A 23,220-nucleotide genomic window follows, 5' to 3' on the forward strand; every position below is an offset into this window, starting at 1 on the left:
TGTAAAGAATGTTTTTTTCTGTTAAGGTGGATGGTCTTTGTGTGCAGGTGGAGCAGAGACACAACTGTCTGCACTCGATTTTATTGCTTATATGCTGCTGTTTGGCACTTCATTAGAGCTTGGTAAAGTGGATGAATTGTCAAGTAGGTTTGTTCAAATGAAAGCTTTCTTTTCTTTCTGCTAATATATTTATTTTTATCTAATAGTAATAATATTTTATTTGTTTTGCAGTATTTCTCCAGGACTGATCGTGTGCTGAAACATAAACGTATGTGCCATGAGAACCGCGACAAGAAACCGAACAGAAGTGCCACCAAAGTTGGCTTTTTGCCATCGGAGGAAGATTCTGGTTTCCCTACGCCTATGAAAGACAGCTCCTTGCCAAAGAAGAAAAGGCAGAAAACAGAGAAAACAAAATCTGGGGATAAAGAAAGTTCAGATAAATCGGAGCAGAAGAAGGACAAAAATGACTATTTGCCTTTGTACTCTTCTAGTACTAAAGTAAAAGATGAATATATGGTAGCGGAATATGCTGTTGAGATGCCACATTCTTCGGTCAGTGGGACGCACTTAGAAGAAGCAAATTCTGGAGAAATACACCCACCTAAGCTCGTTCTCAAAAAAGTTAACAGCAAGAGGAGTCTGAAGCAGCCACTTGAGCCAAGTCAAACCATTTCACCTTTATCCACATATGAAGACAACAAGGTTTCAAAGTATGCCTTCGATCTTGTGGATAAGCAAAGTTTACTGGACTCTGAAGGTAACGCTGACATCGATCAAGTTGACACGTTACAGGAAGGGCCCAGTAAACCTGTACACAGCAGCACTAATTATGATGACGCAATGCAATTTTTGAAGAAAAAGAGGTATCTACAAGCAGCTAGTAATAACAGTAGAGAATATGCCTTGAATGTAAGTACCATAGCATCTCAACCTTCAGTAACACAGGCAGCTGTGGCCAGCGTCATTGATGAAACTGCTACAGCCTCGATATTAGACACACAAGCACTGAATGTTGAAATTAAAGGTAACCATGACAAAAATGTCATTCCAGATGAGGTACTGCAGACTCTGTTAGATCATTATTCACACAAGGCTAATGGACAACATGAGATATCTTTCAGTGTGGCTGACACTGAGGTGACCTCCAGTATATCAATCAATTCTTCTGAAGTATCTGAGGTCACCCAATCTGAGACAGTTGGAACTAGCTCTCAAGCTTCCTCATCAGATAAAGCTAGTATGTTACAAGAATATTCAAAGTTTTTGCAACAAGCTTTGGACAGAACTAGCCAAAATGATGCCTATTTGAACAACCCGAGCCTTAATTTTGTGACTGATAACCAGACTCTTACAACCCAGCCAGCATTTCCTTCCATGGAGAAGGTCTACACGTCTATACCCGTCAATAGCTTTCGATCGGGAATGAACTCTCCATTAAGAACAACTCCAGACAAGTCCCATTTTGGACTAATGGTTGGTGATTCGCAGCACCCCTTTCCCTTTTCAGGTGATGAGGCAAATCATTCTTCTTCCTCCTCCACACAGGACTTCTTGGATCAAGTAACTTCTCAGAAGAAAGCAGAGGCACAGCCTGTTCATCAAGCATATCAAATTAGCTCCTTTGAGCAGCCCTTTAGAGCTCAGTACCATGGGGCAAGAGCAGGAATATCATCTCAGTTTAGCACTGCCAATGGACAGGTGAACCTTCGGGGACCAGGGACAAGTGCTGATTTCCCAGAATTTCCCTTGGTGAATGTAAATGATAGCAGAGCTGGGATGACTTCGTCACCTGATGGCACAACGGGTCAGACTTTTGGCTAAGAAATCTTTGTAAATAATACTGGCACTTTAGAACACATTTGTCAAAAGGGGGTTGCTCTGTAAAAGATGGAGTTCTGTACAGCTTTTAAGAGCGCTATGTTAAAACAAAAGTAAGCTTATATTAGCAAGACCAATAACTGCTTTTTTTTTTTTATTTTGGTTAGTCACCAGTCATTGAACTGCCTGACCATCTTGCCCCATCAAAGGCAGTTTCTTATTCACTTGTTTGAATCCAGAAAATATTTTACCTTCTGTGAAATTTAAAATAAACAATATCCCCAGGTAAGACTTTTCCCCAGGATTGTTTCCTTGTATGCTTTGGGAGGACAGTTCACTGTCTAATACTGTTCATATTGTCATTTCTAAGCTTGTCAGCATAGTCATTGCTCTTCAGCAGGGAATCAACGTGTACTAAACACACAGAATAAATAAGTCTCCAAGTCAAGCAAATATGGCTTTAAAAGATGTCATTTTCTAGAAAAATAATCTCTCAAAAGCAATTTTAGACCATGTGCCCTTTATTTCTGCTTTGCATTACCTTGAGTTGTGTTTTGAGGAAAAAATGAATACTGATAGACTAAGTCTACTATTTAAAAGTCTAATTAATTTAAACTATTTTAAACACTTTTTTAAGCAAAATGACTAACTGTTAAAGCCTTTACTTCATTCCTGAAGTAATGTGTATTTCTTTGTACAGCTGGATCTAGATGTAACTTTTTAATGACTTTTTCATATGCAGATATCAAGATTTTGAAGTTTTAGTTAAAATACTCTGTAGATGACATTCCCGATTGCATAATGCTTACACAAACTGTGTATTCCAAGATTTAAAAGCTTAATTGTACATTACCCTACATACTCGTAATCATTAACATAGAGCACTTAGTCAACTTGGTAGTTTTTGATTTCTCAAAAAAATAAAACCATTTTTAGGTTTGATACGGTTGCATCATTTTCATCTCATACAGCTCCAATTATTCTTTTCAATATACATTGAGATTGGGCGTTCTTGGCTTCTGTAAAAACTGTTTTAATTCTCTGAGTAGAATTTTGACAATTCAGGTCGCTAAATTTATTGAAGTATCCCCACAAGCTGAAGAAGTCAGCATTCAAATTCCCTATCTTTTTAGTGTTTGCTTAGTGAAAGACATTACAATTTTACCAACCAAAACTGCTGAATGATGCTAGTGAACAGATTTCTTTTTGCAGCCTAGGCGAATGATCAGAAGAATTTGTTGCATTTCACAGTACAAATAAACTACAAAGTTTATCCCTATACCATGAATATGTTTTTTTGAATAGTAGTTTGTCTTGAAGTATGCAGTATGGTACGATAAATAGTTCTGTGTGCATTTTTAAGGTGGTAAGATTTGAATAGCATAACTATTGTGTAGTTTAAGTTAACAAGTTACAGATTTTTGAACTGTACATTCATTCTATTGCACCTTCCCTAAAGGGACACTGTCTGGTAGTTTAAGGCAGTCTAAGCCTCATGTAGGCTGATTAACCAGGGAAAAACACACACACATACACACACGTGTACATATATATATATATATGTATATATCTGTTTGTTTGGGGTTTTTTTTTAATAGGATTACGTGCATCCTTTTACAGCACTGTTGCTAGCTGTTGTCTCTCAGATGAAGCCATCAGCTAGGAGAAAAGACTGCATCTCAAGGCGCTAAAATATATCCTTTCTTTTCAGACAGGACTTGAGCAGAACATACAACAGTTCCCACCTCTTCCCAAAGCAGTAGCAATATTTTGCTTGATTTTCATAATTAGGAAACTGATCCCACTCTGTCTTTTTTCCTTTACGGTATCAGTGTTGCAGCATTAACTGCACTTGGTACAGTTGAGGGAGAAAGTGCATTTGTTATCCATAGCTTATTTGACAAGAAATACAATTTACATAAACTTCTTACTTGGTACTTCTGCATAGGTAAACAGATTATGTTTTCATTCATGACCCTGTGTGTAATACAGGAAGATGTTTGTGTGCTATGACTTACCAGTAATGTTGTCTGAATACTTGGCCCTGAGTTAAGAAGAATGAGTATCAAGGGAGAACAGTAAACTTCTTATGGATTCTTAATGATACATGTTACAAACATACTTTCAAACAATTTTTTTAACTTTTTCATGTTTTCTCTATTTTTCTTCCTTTATGATCAGTTTGTGACTTTCCATTCTTATTAGGACAGTCACATTACTTAATGGCCCCTAAATTCCAGGAAGCCACCTCTCATAAAGTGTTTGGTTTTCAGGTGTTTCATTTCCATCACATCCTAGCTCGTGCTGCCTGAATAAGACCGTGTTGACATCTTTGTTCTAATGTCACATTGTTCCAAGTAGATGACCGGTGGTAGTACTATTAGTTAAATACTTCAAGCAGCAAAAAGACAAAATAAAATAAAAGGGCTCGATTATTACTGCACTTCTTTGGCCCCGTAGGGAGGTAAGAGAAATAAAGGCTGCTTCTCTCGGAGGAGATCAACTCAGCTTTATTTTAAAGTTACTGCATTGGTGCTGTGAGCAGGTGATTGAGCAGTAAAAGGGAATCGGTCTCGCTCCATACCATCTTCACACTTGGGAATCTCTGCTTGGTTGTGTAAGTGAGCAAGCTGTTGTACAGAGTGAAAGAACTTACTCTTCCCCAGAGCGAAGTGGGAATCAGATGAGAAAATGTTATTCTTTATGTTTCAGCTCATTCCCTAGCCTGCTGCTGAGCCGTTACACCTATACTCTGTGCCTTAGGACAGGTTTTGAAGTCCCCTTCTAGCCCACAGGGACTGTCTCGTAGGGTTCTTCCATGTGTACAGTTAAAGCAGTGGTGTGAGTAGCTTATCTGCTGATGCTTGAAGCTTTCTGTACTGGAGGAGTTAACCAAATATACTGCTCTCATTTCCTGAGTACATGCCCTTTTATTCTGAAATAAGTGTGTTCGCAGTTCTGGGAGGTTTAACTATGTAAAAAGCTCTTATTTTTTTAATAATTACATTGTTTAATAACGTTTTCCACTGCTCACGTTTTGCTGCTTCTAATCTGCTGCAGATGCACACTCTTCATTTTGATCTGGTCAGTGTTCATTTTTGTTAGTTCTCTATGTGTGTCTGGAAAAAAAAGCGACTTTGTTTTTTTCTGTTCTGTTCTCTTACTGATACTGTTCAGGGGGTCAGCACGAGGCTGAGGTGACCATTTATATTCCACAGAGCTAACAACAGACGTTCTTGCCTAAAGGTCATGCAAGCAGTGAATGTGTGTGTGTATAAGATGGAATTTTTTGGGGATATCTCCTACTGATTGAGCAATGATGACTTTAAAAAAGAGGAAAGTGATGATATTTATTACCAAACTATCTATATATACACATACACAATACATGTGTGTGTATATATATATGCACACACATATTAATAGACCGCATTTTGGTCCTAAATTACTTGACAGTGTCCCTTTTAGCATGAATTCTTTGATATGTTTTACCACTAATATAACAGACAATGAAGGAATCGGCTTGTAATGGTATACTAATAGGCATTTACATTTTCTTTATTTGATTTGAGAATGAATTAATCATAAATTGCAAGGTTTGGGGAGAAGGATTAACAATGTGTATTGCTGTATGTTGGTTTCTGAGTAACAACATAAACAATTGAAATTGAATGATAAAATGATAAAGAACTATGTTTATGATCTTGTGTCTCCTAGTGTTGTCTTTAGGAAAATTGTGTTTCAAGAAGAAAATAGGACAAGAAGTATTCATGTGAAATAACATTTGGGGTTTTTTTTATATTGTACTTGTCAATTTTTTGGCTGACAGGAACTTTTCATGGTTAATTGCGAAGTACAGTAAAATCTTGCTAATTCGCTGATCACTAATCAAAGCATCCATCCGATAGGCTTATACATCCCCAGAGGTCTCTTCCCCACCTCTCTGCAATGGTCTAAAAAGTACTGTAGTGAGGTCTCATATTAGTATTTCTATACTGCTTCACCCAAGTATACTATGGAACCCGTATTAGTATACTGGGAGGTAGAAGAAGTATTGAAAACTAAATTACAGTTGTCAAAATAAATGAACAAAGTACATTTTGTGATGTGACATCCTTGCTTTTATTGCCTGCTTCCTCACTATTTTCAAAATTGTCATTTGTCAAGGGTTTCTAAGGCATTGCTGCGAATTATTGGGGTTCTACTGTAACTTTTGGAGTTTATTCTAAAGTGCTCATGTTCTCCTATGAAAACTTTCCACCTCAACAGATACATTATATTCCATGCTTGTTCAGAATATTTTTATAGTATTTGTATTATACATAGGAACTATTTGAAACGAACAAGAATATTTGGATGAATCCGCTCTGAATTTTGCAGCATTGGATTACTTTATGTATGTAACTTGCTAACTAAATTTTCTTGGCGTTGAGAGCTTTGATTTTTATTCTTCTTTGTTTGCTTGTTTTAATACCATTACAAATCGCAGGGAAAATCCTAATACTCCTGGGAATCCGTTTGGAAATTTTAACAGAGAGAAATATGCTTATGCAGTCGGTACCAGTATGCATGTGAACTTTCAAATTACATGGTTGGTACTGAAGCAAATGACTAATGTTACAGTTTCCTAGTGTTAAATATTCTACCAAAATGAAGCCTTGTAACTTTGAAAGTTCATTCAACTTACCGTAATGCATGTTTATGTCAGGCATGTAGTGCATCTAGCTAAAACTCACTTTGCAAAGGACAAGTACTAAGAAAGTGTTACTGCTAATGAAAAGACATGTCTATAAGTTAACATTTAAACTTTTGTTCAATTTAAAATTGCTTTGTGTCAGGGAAATAAATTTATAGTCGCTTTTGCTCTACTCTGTGTATAAAACCTTATGTTTCCTTTTTAAAATTACATCTTTTGGTGGGAAACACAAACTTGAGGCAAGCAAACATTTCTAAGAGTTGTTTCTTGCTTTCCTTAATCCAATGGATGGAAAGGTAATATTGTGTAAACAACATTATTTTATTTTTTTATGCAATATCATGCTGTAAATATGATTTATCAAATAAGGATGTACCTATGATTGAATCTTTGATTCTGCACAGCTAGAGTTTATATATAAATATAAATGTGTCTTGACAATCAAGGACTTATGTCAGTCTTCCTTTATGACGTTTCTTATTGTTATGCATTCCATTTGTTTGACTTGAGTATTTGTATTGTCTGTAAAGTATGTAATGTTTTTATAGCTTGTTTAAAAAAACAAACAAAAAAGCCTGTAAATACAAACGAACTGATCACAGTACCACTCTGTTGGAAGGCATACGATGATGTACTGTTTGTAAGCAATAATACACGACAGTGCTAACTTTACAAGTAGCATAAGGATAAGTTCCAAAAATACCTTTGGGAGTTAATAGCCTTGTTTGAGTTAATGAATATTCTTAATCATTTTTTTTATAAATAAATTGAAATGGCCTCCTGCTGGAGTACATAACATTGTTTACACAGCACAATTTCAGTCACAGGGGGGACAGTCTTTAGAGCTATGGCTTCATCCGTACACACTTTGAGTCAGAAATGAATGGCTTGGCTGCACTTCTGCAAGATGAGGAAGACTGCAAAAGTTTGAATAGCTCTGTCTCTAAAGGATGAGAGATACTATTCTGCTTCTGTGCTGATTCCTGGCAATTCCTCTACTTAAATTTGGAGCCTTTTAAGTCCTGATACTGAAATGATGAGACTTGAGCCTCCAGTAGATAGGGGTAATTCTCTTCTCATTTCATATGCAGATAAACAGTGAACTTAGAAGTCATGTCTTCATTCAAGTGGTGTATTTTTCAAATTATGAGCTAGGAGGTGATGAGATGGGTTTATTCCGATAAATAAACTAAACGTCAAACTTATAGTTTGAATTGAATAGGTATTAGACTGTACAGAGCAGCATAACTATTTGAACAGTCATTACTGCTTTAGAAACCCCCCCCCAATTTCTAAATGTATATGACCTACATTTTATAGAAGAAAAATGTTTTTAAATACTAGTCATTTATATAATATGTGCTTTGAAGGATTTGCTAGTCCACTTCTGTCACTTTTAGTACACTGGTATCTTTTATATGTAATGTATGCTTTTTATTATTATTATTAATTATTATTATTCTTATTGTAGTAAAGCATTTCAGTAGGAGGAATTTTGAAACAGTATGAGGGGTTGAAATTTTCATTGTCAGAAATGAATTATACTGGACTTTGTCTGTGTAGTCTTGTCTTTCTTTTCATGCTGTCTGGAAGGGAACTTGGTATTCAATAAAGCAAGTGACCTCCATTTATTTTGAAGGCATACTATGTAGTGCTGAATCGGATCTGGAAATATGCATTTGAAGACAGAGAAATTAGTGCAAAATCTAGTGTACAGAAGAAATTGTGTTATGAAAAACCTGATGATATATATAGTGGAACACTGTTACAGTGCATTTGCTGATATAGTGTTATTTTCCTGAAGTCTCTATGCCTTCTTTGTATTTCGATTAAAAATAAAAAAAAAAAATCGTATAGATAAATTTAGGATAATAGGTTTATTTCAATGCTTATACAGTACTTCTTTATCCTACAACATTTATTCCGTCCCTTTATTATCAGACAAAAGACCATATTCTGAATTCTGTCAGTAAAAGTATGTGTATAGGTGAGAGATGGTTTTATAGGAACCTGAAAAATATGAATTTGTATATTTCTTATGTTTCTGACAGAAGTCAGCGTGTGAGTCAGTCTTTATTCCTGTGAAACGAGGAATTTCCAGATATCAACAGTGAGAGAGAGAGAGAGAGAGAGGGAGAGGGGGAGGGAGGGTGTGTGTATGTACGTATGTATGTAGGTACGTGAAAGATGCTTGGGTCTCATGGCAAAAATAATACAAGTATAAAAGGGTTTAATGTAGTTCAACACATGGCTTACATTTAATATGAAAAAGAAACATTTAAATTTCATAATTCAGAAAAGACAAAAATAGTTTTGCAGGAAACAAAACTATTCGGATAGCAGGCTTGACCAAATGAATTTTTTTTCGTTAAACTTGATATCTTTTAAATGATTCTATTTCTGCCTTTATTTCTGTCCTAAAAGCAACGTAGAATATTTTGAGAGTTACTTTTCCTCTTCATTTGACTGTGAGTGTAATTTATATCATGGTTTACAAAATGTGGCATGAAGGATTGGATTGTTTTTATCTGTATAATACAATGAAAGATTGTTTTGGTTTTTTTTACATAATCTTGGTGAATGGTATTGTATTCTTAGGATTGATTTATTCATTAAGTGACTTAATGAGTTTCATCACTTTTGACATTGTTTTCTTAATGGTTAACTTAGTCTTTTGGGGTTTATAATACCCTTCTATGTATTGTGATACTAAGGGAAGTTATGTTTCTGCTTTATTTTTAATTAAACTAATAGTTTGATAATTTATATTTGCAAATGATGCATTTCAAATGTGGTCACTTGCTGTTTGAAAAATAAAAATATAGAATACTGTTTTATGAATAGACTTAGCAGTATTTTTCATGTTAGATAATTTCAAATAAGAGCTTTTTTAATGAGACAGGTGAAGGCATGTGCAGGTAGATACCCTTGTGCAAGAATTGAAATGGTTACTTCCAACAATGAAATGAAGTATTTAAATATTTCATTCGACACATATAAAACTTATTTGGCTTTTCTTCCCCTTTGGATCTCCTTCTTGCCTCCTTTGATTTTAGAAAAGAGAATATCTGACTGTAATTTTAATACAGGGCTTCTTAGAAGATTGCACTGGGATCACTTTAACAGAAACGCCTCATATTAGACCAGCTTTCTTTTTGTTCTTCTTGTTCACACTAGAGGGGTTTTATTCAGTGCCAGCCGCTCTTCATGTGAATGAGAATCAGGACTTTGCTTTAATCTCAGTTGTAAGGTGAACTTTATTACTCAAAGTTTTTTACTCTGTTGGATAACAGTATGCCTTGTGTGCACTACATCCTTTTGGAGTGTGTAGCGTAAGGAATATTTACTATGTAGGATAGATTCTTCTGCCATGGAAGCAAATACTTTTTAAAATATTGAAGATAATAGCATTTGTGAACTTGCAAAATCAGAAATGTGCCCCATTACCTATAATTATGGATAATTTAGTTTTCTTACCTTTATTTATTCATGTGTTAAAGGCAATGTCTTCCCTGAATCTTTTGGTAGGGTCACTTCTGTTAAAGATTATTTTTGTGAAATGCGTAGCTCTCTTGATTTTACTTTGTGTAAGAACAAGTTTTGTACAAGAAGATGTTAAAAGTCGCACAGTACCTTTTAAAAAGAAAAAAAAAACCACTAGTGGAGTTCTATACTAAAACTTGAGCCACGATCAGCTGAGCACTGCCGATAGAGCTGGAGGCCGTGAGGATGCCAGTGGCTCCCCTGTTTTACAGCCCTGGTCCTGGAGTCACGATCCTGGTGTTCTCCACCACCTCGTGGAACCCCCTCTGGGCAGCTCTTCGCCTGGCCTTATGAGGGTATTTAACCCGTTGACTGAATTTTCATGGTAGCAGAGAAAGGGCAGTCGTGGGATTTGCTCTAGTGTCTTCCCCAGGGGACGGCAGCGCCAGCAGAGGTGGCCGTACACAACCGCGGGGCAGAAGCGGATTCAATCGGCACAGACACTTCTACAGGGACTTGCCTGAACCTGGCCTTAGGAAGGCTGCCCTGCTGTCCCTTTGATTGATGTGAGGCCATAGGCATTGCTGGCTTGGGGTGCCTTTATCTACTTCGGAGTATGAAGTGAATAGAGTGATGATTTTGTTTTGCTATTGCTCTGTTTGTGCAACTTCTGGTATTGTTCTTAAAATAGCCTACCAAGAACTTAATGTTAACACCCAGACAGCGTGGTAACTGCTTTTAATGGTTTCGTGATCGATAGTTATAAATCATGGGTGCACTCTAATATGGCTGAGTAAGTAGGGTCTGTGTCCTCAGCCACCCTGCTTGTCTTTTCGTATGCTTCCTTGCATTAGTTATACTGATTTTTATTTGTTTTAATTATGTGTTGGAAATAAGAAATCAAAACTGGTAGTTTCTGCTTATTGAGTGTCATGATTAGAATTGTCAAATAGTAATGTGATAGTGGAAAGAAGACATTTTTCAATATTTTGATGTTAAAAAGAATTGCCAGAACCTACATTTTCTATTGAATGAAAAAAACAATCCATTAAATTATCTTCACTTTTTGTTAGGAGAAGGAAACAGCGTTCTGTTAAAATGATTGGTTATTTGTTAATTTAGAGTGCTGAAAAATATCGCCCTCTCTCTCTCTGAAATTAATTATTTTCTTACACTGCACAGGAGGAACTGTTTTGTAGCTCCAGAATAGGCAGCAGCTTATGAAAGTAGACAGATTTGGAGGTGGGTTGCTTTAGGGAGGTAGTCTGGAAGAACGTCTGATGTTGCTTATCTTCTGTATTACACTTGGCAAATCAACAGAAGATAGTTTCCTATCGAATATTGTTTGTTCTTTTGTCTGCTTTAGTTGTTGAAACACGGAGTTTATGAAGTGAGCTTTCCACTGGAAGACAGGAGTAAAATGGAGCCCCTATGTGTTCTTTCAGCAGCGGCCCTGCTTGCTCAGGTAAGTCACCTCCTCCTCCTCACCTGTTTCACATCAGGGCTGGTCTTCAGGTTTGTAACATCCCCGATGTAGCATCTGCTCTGGCGTTGGAATTTCAAAAGCAATCAAGTGCATATATGTATAAGTCACTAGCAGAAATTAAATATGATTTGGTGAGATTCCATCTGAAAATGAGAGTACGTGCGTACCTTCTGCAGTCAAGCCAACTACATTAGTTTTTGCCTGTGTCGGCAGCCACACACTTCATGCAAGAAAGCCGGGCACCCAGCTCCTCCCTCCATTATTTATGCTTACTTCTGGATGTTTGCTAAGCGTACAGGTAACTGGTTTTCCACTTGGAGTCCATCTCTCTGGGCAGCTCCACCTGCCTTTTGCCGGAATGCCCAGGCATGTTGCTGCGTGCTAATTGTGCGCTGCTGCCTGCCGCTAGCAAAGCGGCTCGGCTTTTGTTTTACCAGCAGCTGCATCTTTCAAGCCTCTCAGCTAGAAACAGGGTGTCTACCCCCAGCCTGGGCTTTGTGCTGAAATCTTTTGACATTAGATCAGTGCGGTGACCGTGGCTTGTGTGCAGCTCATTTAAAGGAGATAATACCTTCTCAACTGCACAGCCTCGGAGAGAGGAGCTGGCCCAGCTACAGAGGTGCCAGCTGTGCCACTCAGTACAGGTTAGTTTTGCTTGTATTTGCATATATCTTTCTTTTTCCCCTCATGGGCAAATGTGATCATTAGTGCCTTTGCAGAGAGGCAGAAGTAACAGAGCTTTTGTAACTGCTCTTTGAGCAAAAGTGAAACCAAGAGGATTCCATTATTTTAGCAGTGTAATACATTAAAAAATACTTCTGTGTTGTAATGGGAATAGCGAGTGCTCGAGATGTATAATTTTTATCCTCTGAAAGCTCTTCTGGAGCAGCGCTTCCTTAATCAGTCTGTCTCGTCACAAGATAAAGTGAGTTGTAAAAGATGATAAAGCAACAACTGCGAGTACTGGGCATGTGTTCAGGGTAATTGCAAGGTAATCCCAACCATGCAGTAACGTGTGAGAACAAAGCAGAGGACGTCATTGGAAGCTCAAAGGGTGACTTGTTTGTTTTCTCTCAAGTCCTGTATTTTCTTCCATTTATATTGCCAGTTCCTGAAAGCTTCTTTGTTATAAAGCTAATTATAGATAGATCAGAACAGCCTAAGAAAGTTACAGCTTGGGAAGATGGATGAGTAAGTGCAAAGATGCTAGTGTGCCAAAGTGATCTTGTCCTCCAAAACAGGAGTCAGAAAGGAGGATTTTCTTTCAGATGGTATTTGTTAGCTTAAAGGAGAGCATCAAATAAACAGGATGATCTGTCACTTAGTCAAACATGTAGCTAGAGTGGTGGATGTTGAAGCTGCTTGAACATGAGCCATGAGGGCAGCGGGAGTGCCCCTGTGGGGCATGGAAATGCGCTTGGGCATTGTTGGCTCTCACAGTCATTCCTGGTGCCTGAAACTCTGTTTTAAGGAATTGAAACAAGAATGTTGTTTGTGATACTGTATTGATAGCTGCTGTTATCGTGCACTGAACAAAATTGGGTAAAAATGCATCATCAAAGCAAAGTATTTCACAGTTTACAACTCTGAGTGAACTCGAATAGAAAAAGGCTGGCTCTTCATTTTGTCTAGGAACATACTCTGCATCTGACAGTGCATTTTAGTGTTGATCTAGGGTTTGTCTGTAGGTCATTAAGCAATGTGATTAGCTAAATAATGTCGTTTACTGACATTGCGTGTGCTGTGTGTGTACATGAAAATCAGCTTGCAAGATGCTGTGTTAGGAAAGACGGGGATGTCTGGCAATTGAAGAAGACCACGATGAAGTTATGTGATAATTAACATTCATTCTACTAAGAATCCTTTCTACATTTCATGGGATGGCTCAGACCTGTGGGTGCTTGAAATTCACACCTTCTCTTGCTGACCAAACTCTGCTTTCTTACTTTCCCTGTTTCTAGGAGCCACTTTTGTATCTTGACACCCCGGTATTTTTCCCTTCACCTGTTTTATCCCACATAATCTTTTGTCACTCCTTTCACTCTCTTAAAGCCACCTCCAGACTTCATCCCGTGGAATTTTCCACCGAGTGACACCATATGGACTATCAAAAGTCTTCTCAAATCACAGTTCAGAATGTGTGACATTTGGATCTGCGAGGCTTCAGATCTGACAGTCCTGAGGACCTACTTAACTTGAGGGAAAGGATTCCTGATGGTCTTCTGGAACTCGTGATGCTCATTGCTAGCCCTGAAAGCACCTAAGAATTGCCCTTTGATGAAACAGTTTTAGCTTTTAGATGCATTTCCCCCTTTTTCTCCCAGCTGAGATAAGATGATCAGTGTGAGGAGAGAGAAATTTTAATTAGGCCTTCTAAATATCCTCCTCTAATGGTTTGCGATGCTTTTCCTGGAAGGTGGTGTAGACCTCAGAGCGGTGTGGAGAAAGGCTTGCATGAACACACTGATGCCTGTGCTATATCCCGAGTGTGCACTGAGGGAATTTATATCATTCCACACAATCACATATTTGTGACAAGTAATCTAAGATAGAGCTGCTTCTCTTGCATTTGGTCACCTCTTTAATTGCAAAGCCTGTGCTTCTAAGAAAGTGAGCCGCTTTGCACAGGACTGCCACTTCTTGGTTGTCCTTGGAGAAGCGATGGTGTATGTCACTTGACGGTGTTGCTCAGGTGCCAAGGATGGGAAAAGCAGTGCAGTCCGCACTCCTCGGGAGCACGTGCAGCCCTGCTGAAGGAGTGCTGCCGGCTGGATTCTTTTGCCAACAAGGAAAATGTTCAAAATTGCCATGACCTAAATACGAGCAGATGGAGACCAATGCTGAGCACTCCTGAAAGCGCTTTTTAACAGCAGTGCTTGGTGATTTTAATCTGTCCATGTCATACTTTTGCTGGATTCCTGCAGTCTTTACTTCAGTGGGGAAGCAGGATCTCCTGGAGAGTCAGGGAGGGCAGTGGTGACTGCCCCCAGGAAGTTGTCCAGCTCTTGCTTAGTGTGCATATGGAAGGAGGGGGCACTTGGTCCTTAATGAATCAGTGATTCTTCACCAATTCTGCAACAAATCAAAGGTACTTATTTCAGATTTTGCACTGGCCCTTCAGACCAGTGAACCAGAAATCTGGTTGAACCTGTTCTGCGGTAGTTGTAAAGAATGTAAAGAGAATGGAGCCAGAGGAGAGATTCCAAAGTATTCCAGGAATGGGATATCTTGGGGAGATATCAGCTGATTTCCTCAGTCAGGCTTCAACCTGCCTTGAGAAGTCATCTGTCTTCTCTGAACTCTTGCTTTCCTCTTCTATCATTTGCTTGCCCTTGCTGTTTCTGTCCAAGAGTAAAGGCTTGTTTACAGTTTGCCTCTTCAGGAAACGCTGGAAAATCAAAGCTGGTTCGCTTACAGAATCATAAAATGGTTAGAGTTGGAAAGGACCTTAAAGATCACCCAGTTCCAACCCCCCTGCCATGGGCAGGGACACCTTCCGCTGGATCAGGTTGATCAAGGACTCATCCAGCCTAACCTTGAACACCTCCAGGCATGGGCCTTATATGACTTCTCTGGGCAACCCGTGCCAGTGCCTCACCACCTTCACAGTAAAAAAACATTTCTCCCTAATATCTAATCTAAACCTCCCCTCTTTTAGCTAAAAACTGTTCTCCCTCGTCCTATCACTGCACTCCCTGATAAAGAGCCCTCTCCCGCGGTTCCTGTAGCCCTTTTCAGTTACTGGAAGGCTGTAAGGTCTCCCCAGAGCCTTCTCTTCTCCAGGCTGAACAACCCCAGCTCTCTCAGCCCGTCCTCGTATGGGAGGTGCTCCAGACCTCCAATCATCTTCGTGGCCTCCTCTGGACTCGCTCCAACAGGTCCATGTCCTTCCTCTGCTGAGGACTCCAGAACTGAATGCAGCACTCCAGGTGAGGTCTCACAAGAGTGGAGCAGAAGGGCAGAATCCCCTCCCTCACCCTTCTGCTCACACTTCTTTAGATGCAGCCCAGGATGTGGTTGGCTTTCTGGGCTGCAAACGCACGTTGCTGGCTCACGTCCTGTACGGATATTTTATTGGAAATTAAAATGGCCCTGGCAGAGCAGTGTAATCCAGTGGGATGTCCCTGCCCGTGGCAGGGGGGTTGGAACTGGATGATTTTTAAGGTCCCTTCCAACCCAAACTATTCTATGGTTCTAAGATTCTAACTCATTTTGGCTTACTTCATTTTTGGAAGTAAATTACATTGGTGAATGCTATTCAGGCTCTAAGGAAGGGTTGCTTGGCTTTGGATTTGATCCTGTTTGCATTGAGATGATCCAAAATCGGTGCCTTTAATTGGGATGGAGCTCTGCAGGGTCACAGGGTTTCTTGGCCGCACTCCACAGGGAAGTGAGTCCGTATTGAAACCAGGTTGCAACCGCTTCTTTGTGGAATCGGAGTCCCGTGCCCGGTGGTTGGCAGCTTTCCCTCCCGCTGAAGCCGAGCAGCGATGAAGTTTATTCTTTTTCTTTTGGTCAGGCTCCTGAGGATTTGGGATTTAGTAGAAGTCTGCTCCTAAAGCCTAATTAGTTCGGTTTCAGGCTCAGAGATGCGCCTGCTGCTGCCGCTTGCTTTGGCGCAGCAGCTCCTCAGCCCCTCCTGGACGGAATACGCGACGTAATCCTCGGTGGGAACCATCAAACCCGAGGGGACCAACCCGAGCGTGGGTGTGTGTGTGGGTGTGGGGCGGGAAGCGGGACGCGGGTAGACGTGGCAGCCGGGCGGGGCGGGGCGGGGCGGGGCCGCAGGTGAGTGGGGCCGGGGCGGAGGGGGCTCCGCGGGGAGAGGGGGAAAAGGGGAAAGAAAAGCTGAAAGATACAAACGAGGGGGAAAAAAAGAAAAAAGGGCAAAAGAAAAAAAAGAAAGGCAACGAGAATGTAAAAGGAAAAAAGAGAAAAAGGCAAAAAGGAAAAAAAAGAAAGGTAAATAAAAAGGCAAAAGGAAAACAGGAAAGGTAAATAATTTAAAGGCAAAAGGAAAAGGAGAAAGGTGAATTTAAAGGCAAAAGGAAAATAAGAAAGCCGAACTTGAAGGCAAAAGGAAAAAGAAAGGCAAATGAAAAGGTAAAAGAAAAAAGACAAAAAGGCAAAGGCAACTAAAAAAACAATAGCAAAAGAAAGGCAAAAAAAGGTAAAAGAAAAAATAAAAAGGCTAAAGGAAAAAAGAAAGGCAAATAAAAGTTAAAAGAAAAAGATAAAAAAGCAGAGGGAAAAAAGAAAGGCAACTAAAAGGTAACAGAAAAAGAAAAACAAATAAAAAGGTAAAAGAAAAGAGGCAAATACAAAGGTAAAAGAAAGGTTAATAAAAAAGCAAAGACAAAGAGTAGAAATACAAAAAAAAAGGCAAAGAAAAGCAAAAATGGAAAGCAAAAAAGCAAAAAGAAAAGACAAAAGAAAAAAGGAAAAGGAAAAAGAAAAGCATGAAAAGGAAAGCAAAAACGTTCACCGATAGATAAAAGAAAAGCAACAGAAGGGCAAGGGGAAAAAATAGAAGGAAGTGCGAGCAGGTACTTGCAGCGTTTTCTGGGAAGGGGTGGGCGCAGTCCTGGGGTCCGGGCAGGGTCCCCGAGGGGCTGCAGCGCAGGTACGAAGGCAGTGCAGGAGGGAAGGTGTTGGCACCGCCACGGCCTCCGCAAAACCAAAGCCATCTGACAGCACCAGGAAGTTGGAGCTGCTGGGGTGAGCCAGGCTGGTTTCCCACTTCTTCTGTTCCACAGCATTAATTATGCTGCAGAGATATGTAAAACCAAAAAGAGCCGGGTAATTGTCCTGGCTATTGCAGTAAATGAACAGCCGGGAATAACTGGGGATAAGCAAGCGCTCCTATGTGTGGCGTTACCTTTGTTGCACCGATGGCTACGTTATTTCCTGCCTTCCTCAGGGTCCCCTAAACTAGGTGTTTTTAAGAACTTGACCCGGAGAGGAGTTGAGGGGATTTATTAAAACTAAAGTGCTCTTGGCTGCTGGGTCTCTTGAGGGAGGGAGGCTTGGAAGTGCCTCCTCTGGCAGGGACGGAGGCTTTGGAGGTCGTGGGACCACACGCAGTTGTGCTTGGGAAGGCGTTAACCTTTCCTCTTTCAAATCAGCCAGCTGTCGAGTCGCTTAGGGCACGGATGCTTAGTTCAGAAATGGCTTTAAAGTGACGATTGGTGAAATATTATTGCTTTAAAAGGATGCGGAGCGTGCGGAAATTTCATCTGTAGGAATCTGGGTTTGTAATTAAATATGGAAGTGTCACAGAAAAAGGAGATGAGCCTTTGTAATGTTTCTGCGAGGTTTGCTAATGCTCTTCCGCTCTCTCAAGCGCTAAATGGAATGGAAAGATTAAAACAACCATTCAACTTTAATTTATAGACCATTTAGTGTCTTTAGGAAAAGAAGTATCAATTAATTTCAGAGTTAGAGTCTGGCTTATAGTAGAGGGAGATGGTGCCTGTTTGGTGTTTTTTGGCGGACTGGTGAGTCTATAGGAGATAAGGCTTCTGCTGGGTTGGTGACTGAGATAGACAATACTCTTCCAAAGCATCCCGAAGCTGTGCACCAACTGAGGAACCACACTGCCTATGGGATGAAAGGAAAGTTTCTGCCCCGAGGACTTCCTGCTTTCAGAACCTAAACTGGAAAAATAGGTGCACACTGCATAGATCAGGACGTGGCTGCACGTGCAGCGTCCGCCCTGGAGTGGTTGCCTCGCGCTTCTGCACTTTACACCCTCTCCTGGGTTTGCTTTGGCTGCCTCATAGGGCTGAATGGATTCATACGTTGAAGAGGGATGCAAACAATTTCAGAATTAAGTAGTGAGATATTAGGTGGTTGGGAACGCCACAGAGGAGCAATAGCGGAGAGGCAATTTCCTGCGACTGTGGAGGAGCAAGCTCTTACACTGAGGAGAGCAGGAGTAGGGCTGAGCGGAAAGGGCACAGGAGCACAGGGCAGAAGAGGGGTTTTAACATAGAGAAAAAGGAAGAAAACTGTAAGATCAGGGATTTAAAATATTTAGGAGGGAAGCAATTCCTACGAGGTGATTTCCAGGTCTCAGATACGTGCGCAGAGCCCTTCTCCCTGTGCTCTACAAGTTTCAGATGGATAATATGGGCACATCAAACTTACCTGTGCTATCACACACCAGGCACGCTGAATGGGCGGCTTCAGGCACCCTAAGGTGCAAGGGGTTGGGGCCATCTCCTTCTGGGCTCCCTCAGTGGAGGGGTTTAGGAGAGCTGAGGGCCACAAGGCTGTAGCCTCTCTGTTCTTTTAACATCCTGCTGGAAGTGCTGTGAAAGGTGGGAGTTAGGATGGCCACAGCGAATCTTCTACTGAGTGAAATCTCTGGTGAGGAGGAGCTGCATTGGGGAATCTTAGGAGGATACAGCTATTCAATTGTAATCTTGTTTCATGATGTGTATTTTCTTCCTTTTTGTTATTACTATGGCTATTCGCATAAACACAAGCTTTGTTTCTCTGGGCCTCCTCTGCTCCCGCTGCTTTTGCCCTGCTTGAAACCCCAATCTTCCTGTAACAGCAGCTATTTGTGGTATTGTGAAGGGTTATTTGCTTCAAAAAAAGGGGAGGATGCAGCAGAGGATCAATGAACTCTTACGGTTTTGGTGCTGCTTAACCGGCCACGTGGACAGGGTGAAGAAAAAAACCTCCTGTGCTGGCGATTGTACCTCAGCTGCAGGAGACCTTCTGCAGCTGAAACACCGTGGTGGTGCAGTGGCAGCATTGTCTATTTATTATTGGGTGTGTAAAATAATAGTAATAATGGCAGGGTGATGAAAGTGCTGATCTGGGAGCGGGGATTCAGACCCTGATACAGAAATCCTGAGTGACCCAAAGTAGTTTCTGTATGTTTCAGGGAAAACACATTTCTGTTGGCTGCAGGCTTGAGGAGTCAGAAATTCCTACTCTGTGCCCATGATAAATCTGGTCTCAGGTGAGGGGTCCAGCCAAAGTGTCACCTTATGGGATCGTGGTTTGTTCTTGTAAGCATGCGAGCCCAGCTGACCAGGAAACTCTCAGCCCCAGGAGAGCCAACAATCCAGACAAGTTGCTCTCTCTACACCCACGGAGCATGTCTTGCTCCCCTCTGGCTTTCGCCCTCTTTATCTCGCCTAGGCATGGTGTAGCTGTGTTGAGGAGTGGCCAGAAAGGCTCTGTTGGCAATTGGTGTGGGAGATTGTGGGTGACTGGCTGATGGCCATCACAAGAACTTCTGGGGGAAGTGAAGACTTGCAGCCAGCTGGAGGGAGGTGTATAAAAGCAGCTCTTCACAATTAGAGGGAGAATTTCATACAAAAACCATCCCAACGAGGAGAGGAACTAGCGGTTTTGAGGCAGAGAAATGCTTGTGCTAGATTTCCCCTTCTGTAAAGGTGTGCTGTTATCCTTGAAATAAAGCCTGATGCTGCTTTCTTGGTCCCTACGTGGGCTTGAATTAAGCCTGACCCACTGCCAGAGTCTGCCTGTGGCAGGTATGAATCTGAAGTTGGGCCACTGCAGACGAGGCGACTGTACCCCCAGGTATGGGCATGACCATGAAGAAAAGCACCTGCACATCGGTGCAGGGGAGGTGGAGAATATAAGGATGCAGAGTGTGGATCTGAGGTGGTGGACACCCGCTGCTCCTCCAGTTCCATCTCTGCGTCGTTCTGGAAGAGGGACAGAGCAGGGTGATGAGGTTGCTTGTCAAGGGAGAGGTTCCATTGGCAGGACTGCTCTGCAAAGAGTACAGCTGGAGGGATTATGATCGAGGCTGTGAAGTGATTAGTGGTGCTGTGAAGTGAATGACCTGTATGTCCCATGTCACCAGAGCATGGGGACATTTAATGTAATTAGCAGGTGCCAGATTTAAAACCAGTGAAAGGAAATACTTTTCCCAGGCAGCAAACTGTGAAGCTGTGGGTCTAGTGCTGCAGGATGCTGGGGACAGTCGGGGTGTGGATAGCTTCAGAAAAGGCCACCAAGGGCTGTTATATGTAAGGCTGATGATATAACCCATGCAGTGAGCAGGCTCAGGGAAGGTGTTGGGGTCTGTACTTGCTCTGGAGTCACACTGTGGTTCAGCATCTGCTATGAGCTGTGTTGTCTCTGTCTGGGTAATAGCCTTGTGCTTCTGCAGACTAAGAAAGTAACAGCAGTGTATTCTGTCTTTCCCGCTTTCACAGTATCTGCAGTAAAATCATGAATCTTCTACAACAGAGGATCCAGCACTGCAGGGATTTGGCTGTGGAGAATAGCTGACCTTCTGCTTGGATCAGTCTTGCCTGTTGTACTGTTACAGTTGTGCATTGGACAGGTGGAGGCAAGGTGAAGGACACGATGTTCAGCCTGAATTGTGCAAGAAGTGAGGGATATGTCCAAGAGCTGTTCCATGAGGAAGCACAGCAGGTATGCTGGAGAACTGTTTCCCTTTACAGGTCAAGCTTCCATCTCTGGTGGTCTCTGTACCTTCTCTGTACCTTCTCCTGGTCATCTCTGTGGCAAGTAAACAGGACTGAAGTAACAAGACCACCCTTCTTCTGCTATGTAAACTTGTGGGGCTTTGTTTAGAACAGGAAAAAGGAGATTTAGTTTCCAGACTTGCAATGGGGAAGTTGCAGTTTCTTTGGAGTTTCAGCTCTCTGTTCCTGCAGCTCTGAAATTCATCAGTGCCCCAAGTACCAGAATCCCATTTCTTCTCTAGAAACACAGTATCCTGATCCCCCGATCTGTTGGAGATGGCTGTGTGTGATGTGTAGGCCAGCTTAACCTACTTTGTCAGTCCCAGTCTGTCCAGCCTGATCTGTCATCTCATCTAAGAGACTTTTCCAATGCAGTAAAGACACTGAGTATCTTGGTGGGATGTTTGTCAGGGAAAGAAGGAGAAGCACCATGTGTAGCTGCAATCTCTGTAAAGGACTACTTGAATGGTGTTTTGGATTCATGTAATGTTATTAGAATCATAGAATCACTAGGTTGGAAGGGGCTGACTGGGTCATCGAGTCCAACCATAATAGTGGGGTTAGTTTGCTGAGGCTGAGTAGGATTCTGTTGCTGCCTATTGTATAAGAGTATAAATAAAGTATTAAAGGGAACTCTCCCTTCCAGGGCCCAATGATCCCAACAGCTCCATTGCTCTTTTGCCTCAGACACAACTTGCAGCAAAATGATGTCTTAGCAGCTGTTGGTGGCCATCCCACTGTTGGTGACTGGATGTTGCACCATTTCTGCAGCCCATCTGTAAAGCGCAAGAGGTAAAACTGAAGGATTTGCTTTCCTCTAGGTATCTCAAACGCAGACCAAGCCCTGGTGGAAGATCCAGCTGTTTGTGTGGGAGCCAGTGCTTTTTGGAACATGGGATGGTGTTTTCACTTCCTGCATGATCAACATTTTTGGAGTGGTTCTTTTTCTGAGGACGGGATGGCTTGTGGTGAGTGCTGACTTGGTTGAATGTGTCAATAGAAATTTTCCTGCTCACCTCTGTACCTTGTATCCCCATCACCACCACCCAGGTGTCCCAGAATCTGTGCTGTTCATTGTAGGCATTGCTTACATCCTCTGGTATTTTGTAGCATTTCAAACAGTTCCACTAAAGTGGAAAGAGTGGTCTTTGTAAGCACTTTCCTCTTTTAGCTTCAGGAAAGAAAAACGAAAATGCAACCACTAGCTCTGACAACGAACAGGGACACCCTCGTGTTGTATTGTTGAGGTGAAATAACTGTTTTTCAGGTAAAGCGTATTGCTGTAGTTAGAACTTCTCTGCCATCTTCCCAAAACCACTGAAGCAGGTCTCTTCCAAACATTTCAATGTTGGAGTCCCTGATATCTTGAATGGTGATCCTCAGTCAGGTGAAATTGTCATCACTGCCAAAGGATCTTCAACTTGTGGATCCAGAGTAGTACCTCGCTCGAGGGTCAAAGCCTGGAAGAGTGTCTCTGATCCCCTTGTAATGCAAAATATTGTATTATCTCTAAAAACTTCCCCTTAGAAGGATGAAAGCTCCCCCAGGGACGAGTGGAATTTGAGGTTTGGCCAGAGTTCGTGTTAGAGGCATGAGTTCATGTCAGAGACACAGTGGACATCTTCCAAAAGGAGCAGGAAGACACTTTTACTTTGTATTGAAAATAGCTTTGCTGGAGGCTTTGAGGACAGATGCAATCATTGTGGTGGAGAAATTGTGATGATTTTTCCAGCTTTCTCCTCCTGATCTTATTTCATCCACATATCCTTTGAAAGCAAATTACTGCTGGAGCAAACATAAATAAAAATAAAGCCAGTAAATAAGAGAAAAACTTAAACAGCTGGAAGCTGGCATGAAAGGAAGAAGAAGAGAAGTCAGGGTTGGCAGACATCCTCCCTAGCAGAGGACAATCATGTGTTGAGCCACTTGCAGAGTCAGGTTTTTGCTATAAATCTCCAGAGCCTTGCACTTCCAGGGGACCCTAATCTTTCCAGAGATATTCACCAACTATTGCAACGCTGCACTAACACCTTCCAGCACGCATGCATAAATAAGCATCAGTGTTTAAAGGGGGCTTTTTCTTCTCACTTTCTCTGCTTGCTATTGTTGCTGTGATTCCAGCCTTCCTCAATGGTCTTCATGTTATCCCTTTCTTCTGTGGGAACCATTCAGTCACCAATTAACGAGCTGCTGCCATAGCCTGGTGCCACCAGCAGGTTCTGGAAAAGCTCAAGGCTACATGTATGTTTGTA

General features: G+C 41.3%; 2 protein-coding genes across 8 annotated transcripts in view; both read left to right on the forward strand.

The window, feature by feature from the left end:
* Nucleotides 1-10,266, forward strand: part of ZNF148 (zinc finger protein 148) — a 43,553-nt gene extending 33,287 nt beyond the window's left edge. For 4 of the 6 annotated variants that reach the window (XM_054070013.1, XM_054070016.1, XM_054070014.1 and 1 more), the window contains one exon: nucleotides 232-10,264. In XM_054070013.1, the coding sequence (XP_053925988.1) occupies nucleotides 232-1,824 (1,593 nt within the window). In that variant the 3' untranslated portion in view covers nucleotides 1,825-10,264. Of the gene's footprint in view, nucleotides 1-231 lie in introns of all 6 variants that reach the window. The other 2 variants (XM_054070015.1, XM_054070017.1) reach the window with 1 other exon arrangement.
* A 113-nt stretch (nucleotides 10,267-10,379) lies between these two features.
* SLC12A8 (solute carrier family 12 member 8) overlaps nucleotides 10,380-23,220 on the forward strand; it is a 60,527-nt gene continuing 47,686 nt past the window's right edge. The window contains exons 1-4 of one of the 2 annotated variants that reach the window (XM_054070417.1): nucleotides 10,380-11,465; nucleotides 15,270-16,153; nucleotides 20,693-20,915; nucleotides 21,790-21,936. In XM_054070417.1, the coding sequence (XP_053926392.1) occupies nucleotides 20,847-20,915; nucleotides 21,790-21,936 (216 nt within the window). In that variant the 5' untranslated portion in view covers nucleotides 10,380-11,465; nucleotides 15,270-16,153; nucleotides 20,693-20,846. Of the gene's footprint in view, nucleotides 11,466-15,269; nucleotides 16,154-20,692; nucleotides 20,916-21,789; nucleotides 21,937-23,220 lie in introns of those variants that run through there. The other variant, XM_009571526.2, reaches the window with a different exon arrangement.

The sequence above is a fragment of the Cuculus canorus genome, chromosome 6 (assembly GCF_017976375.1).
Source record: "Cuculus canorus isolate bCucCan1 chromosome 6, bCucCan1.pri, whole genome shotgun sequence".
NCBI lineage: Eukaryota > Metazoa > Chordata > Aves > Cuculiformes > Cuculidae > Cuculus > Cuculus canorus.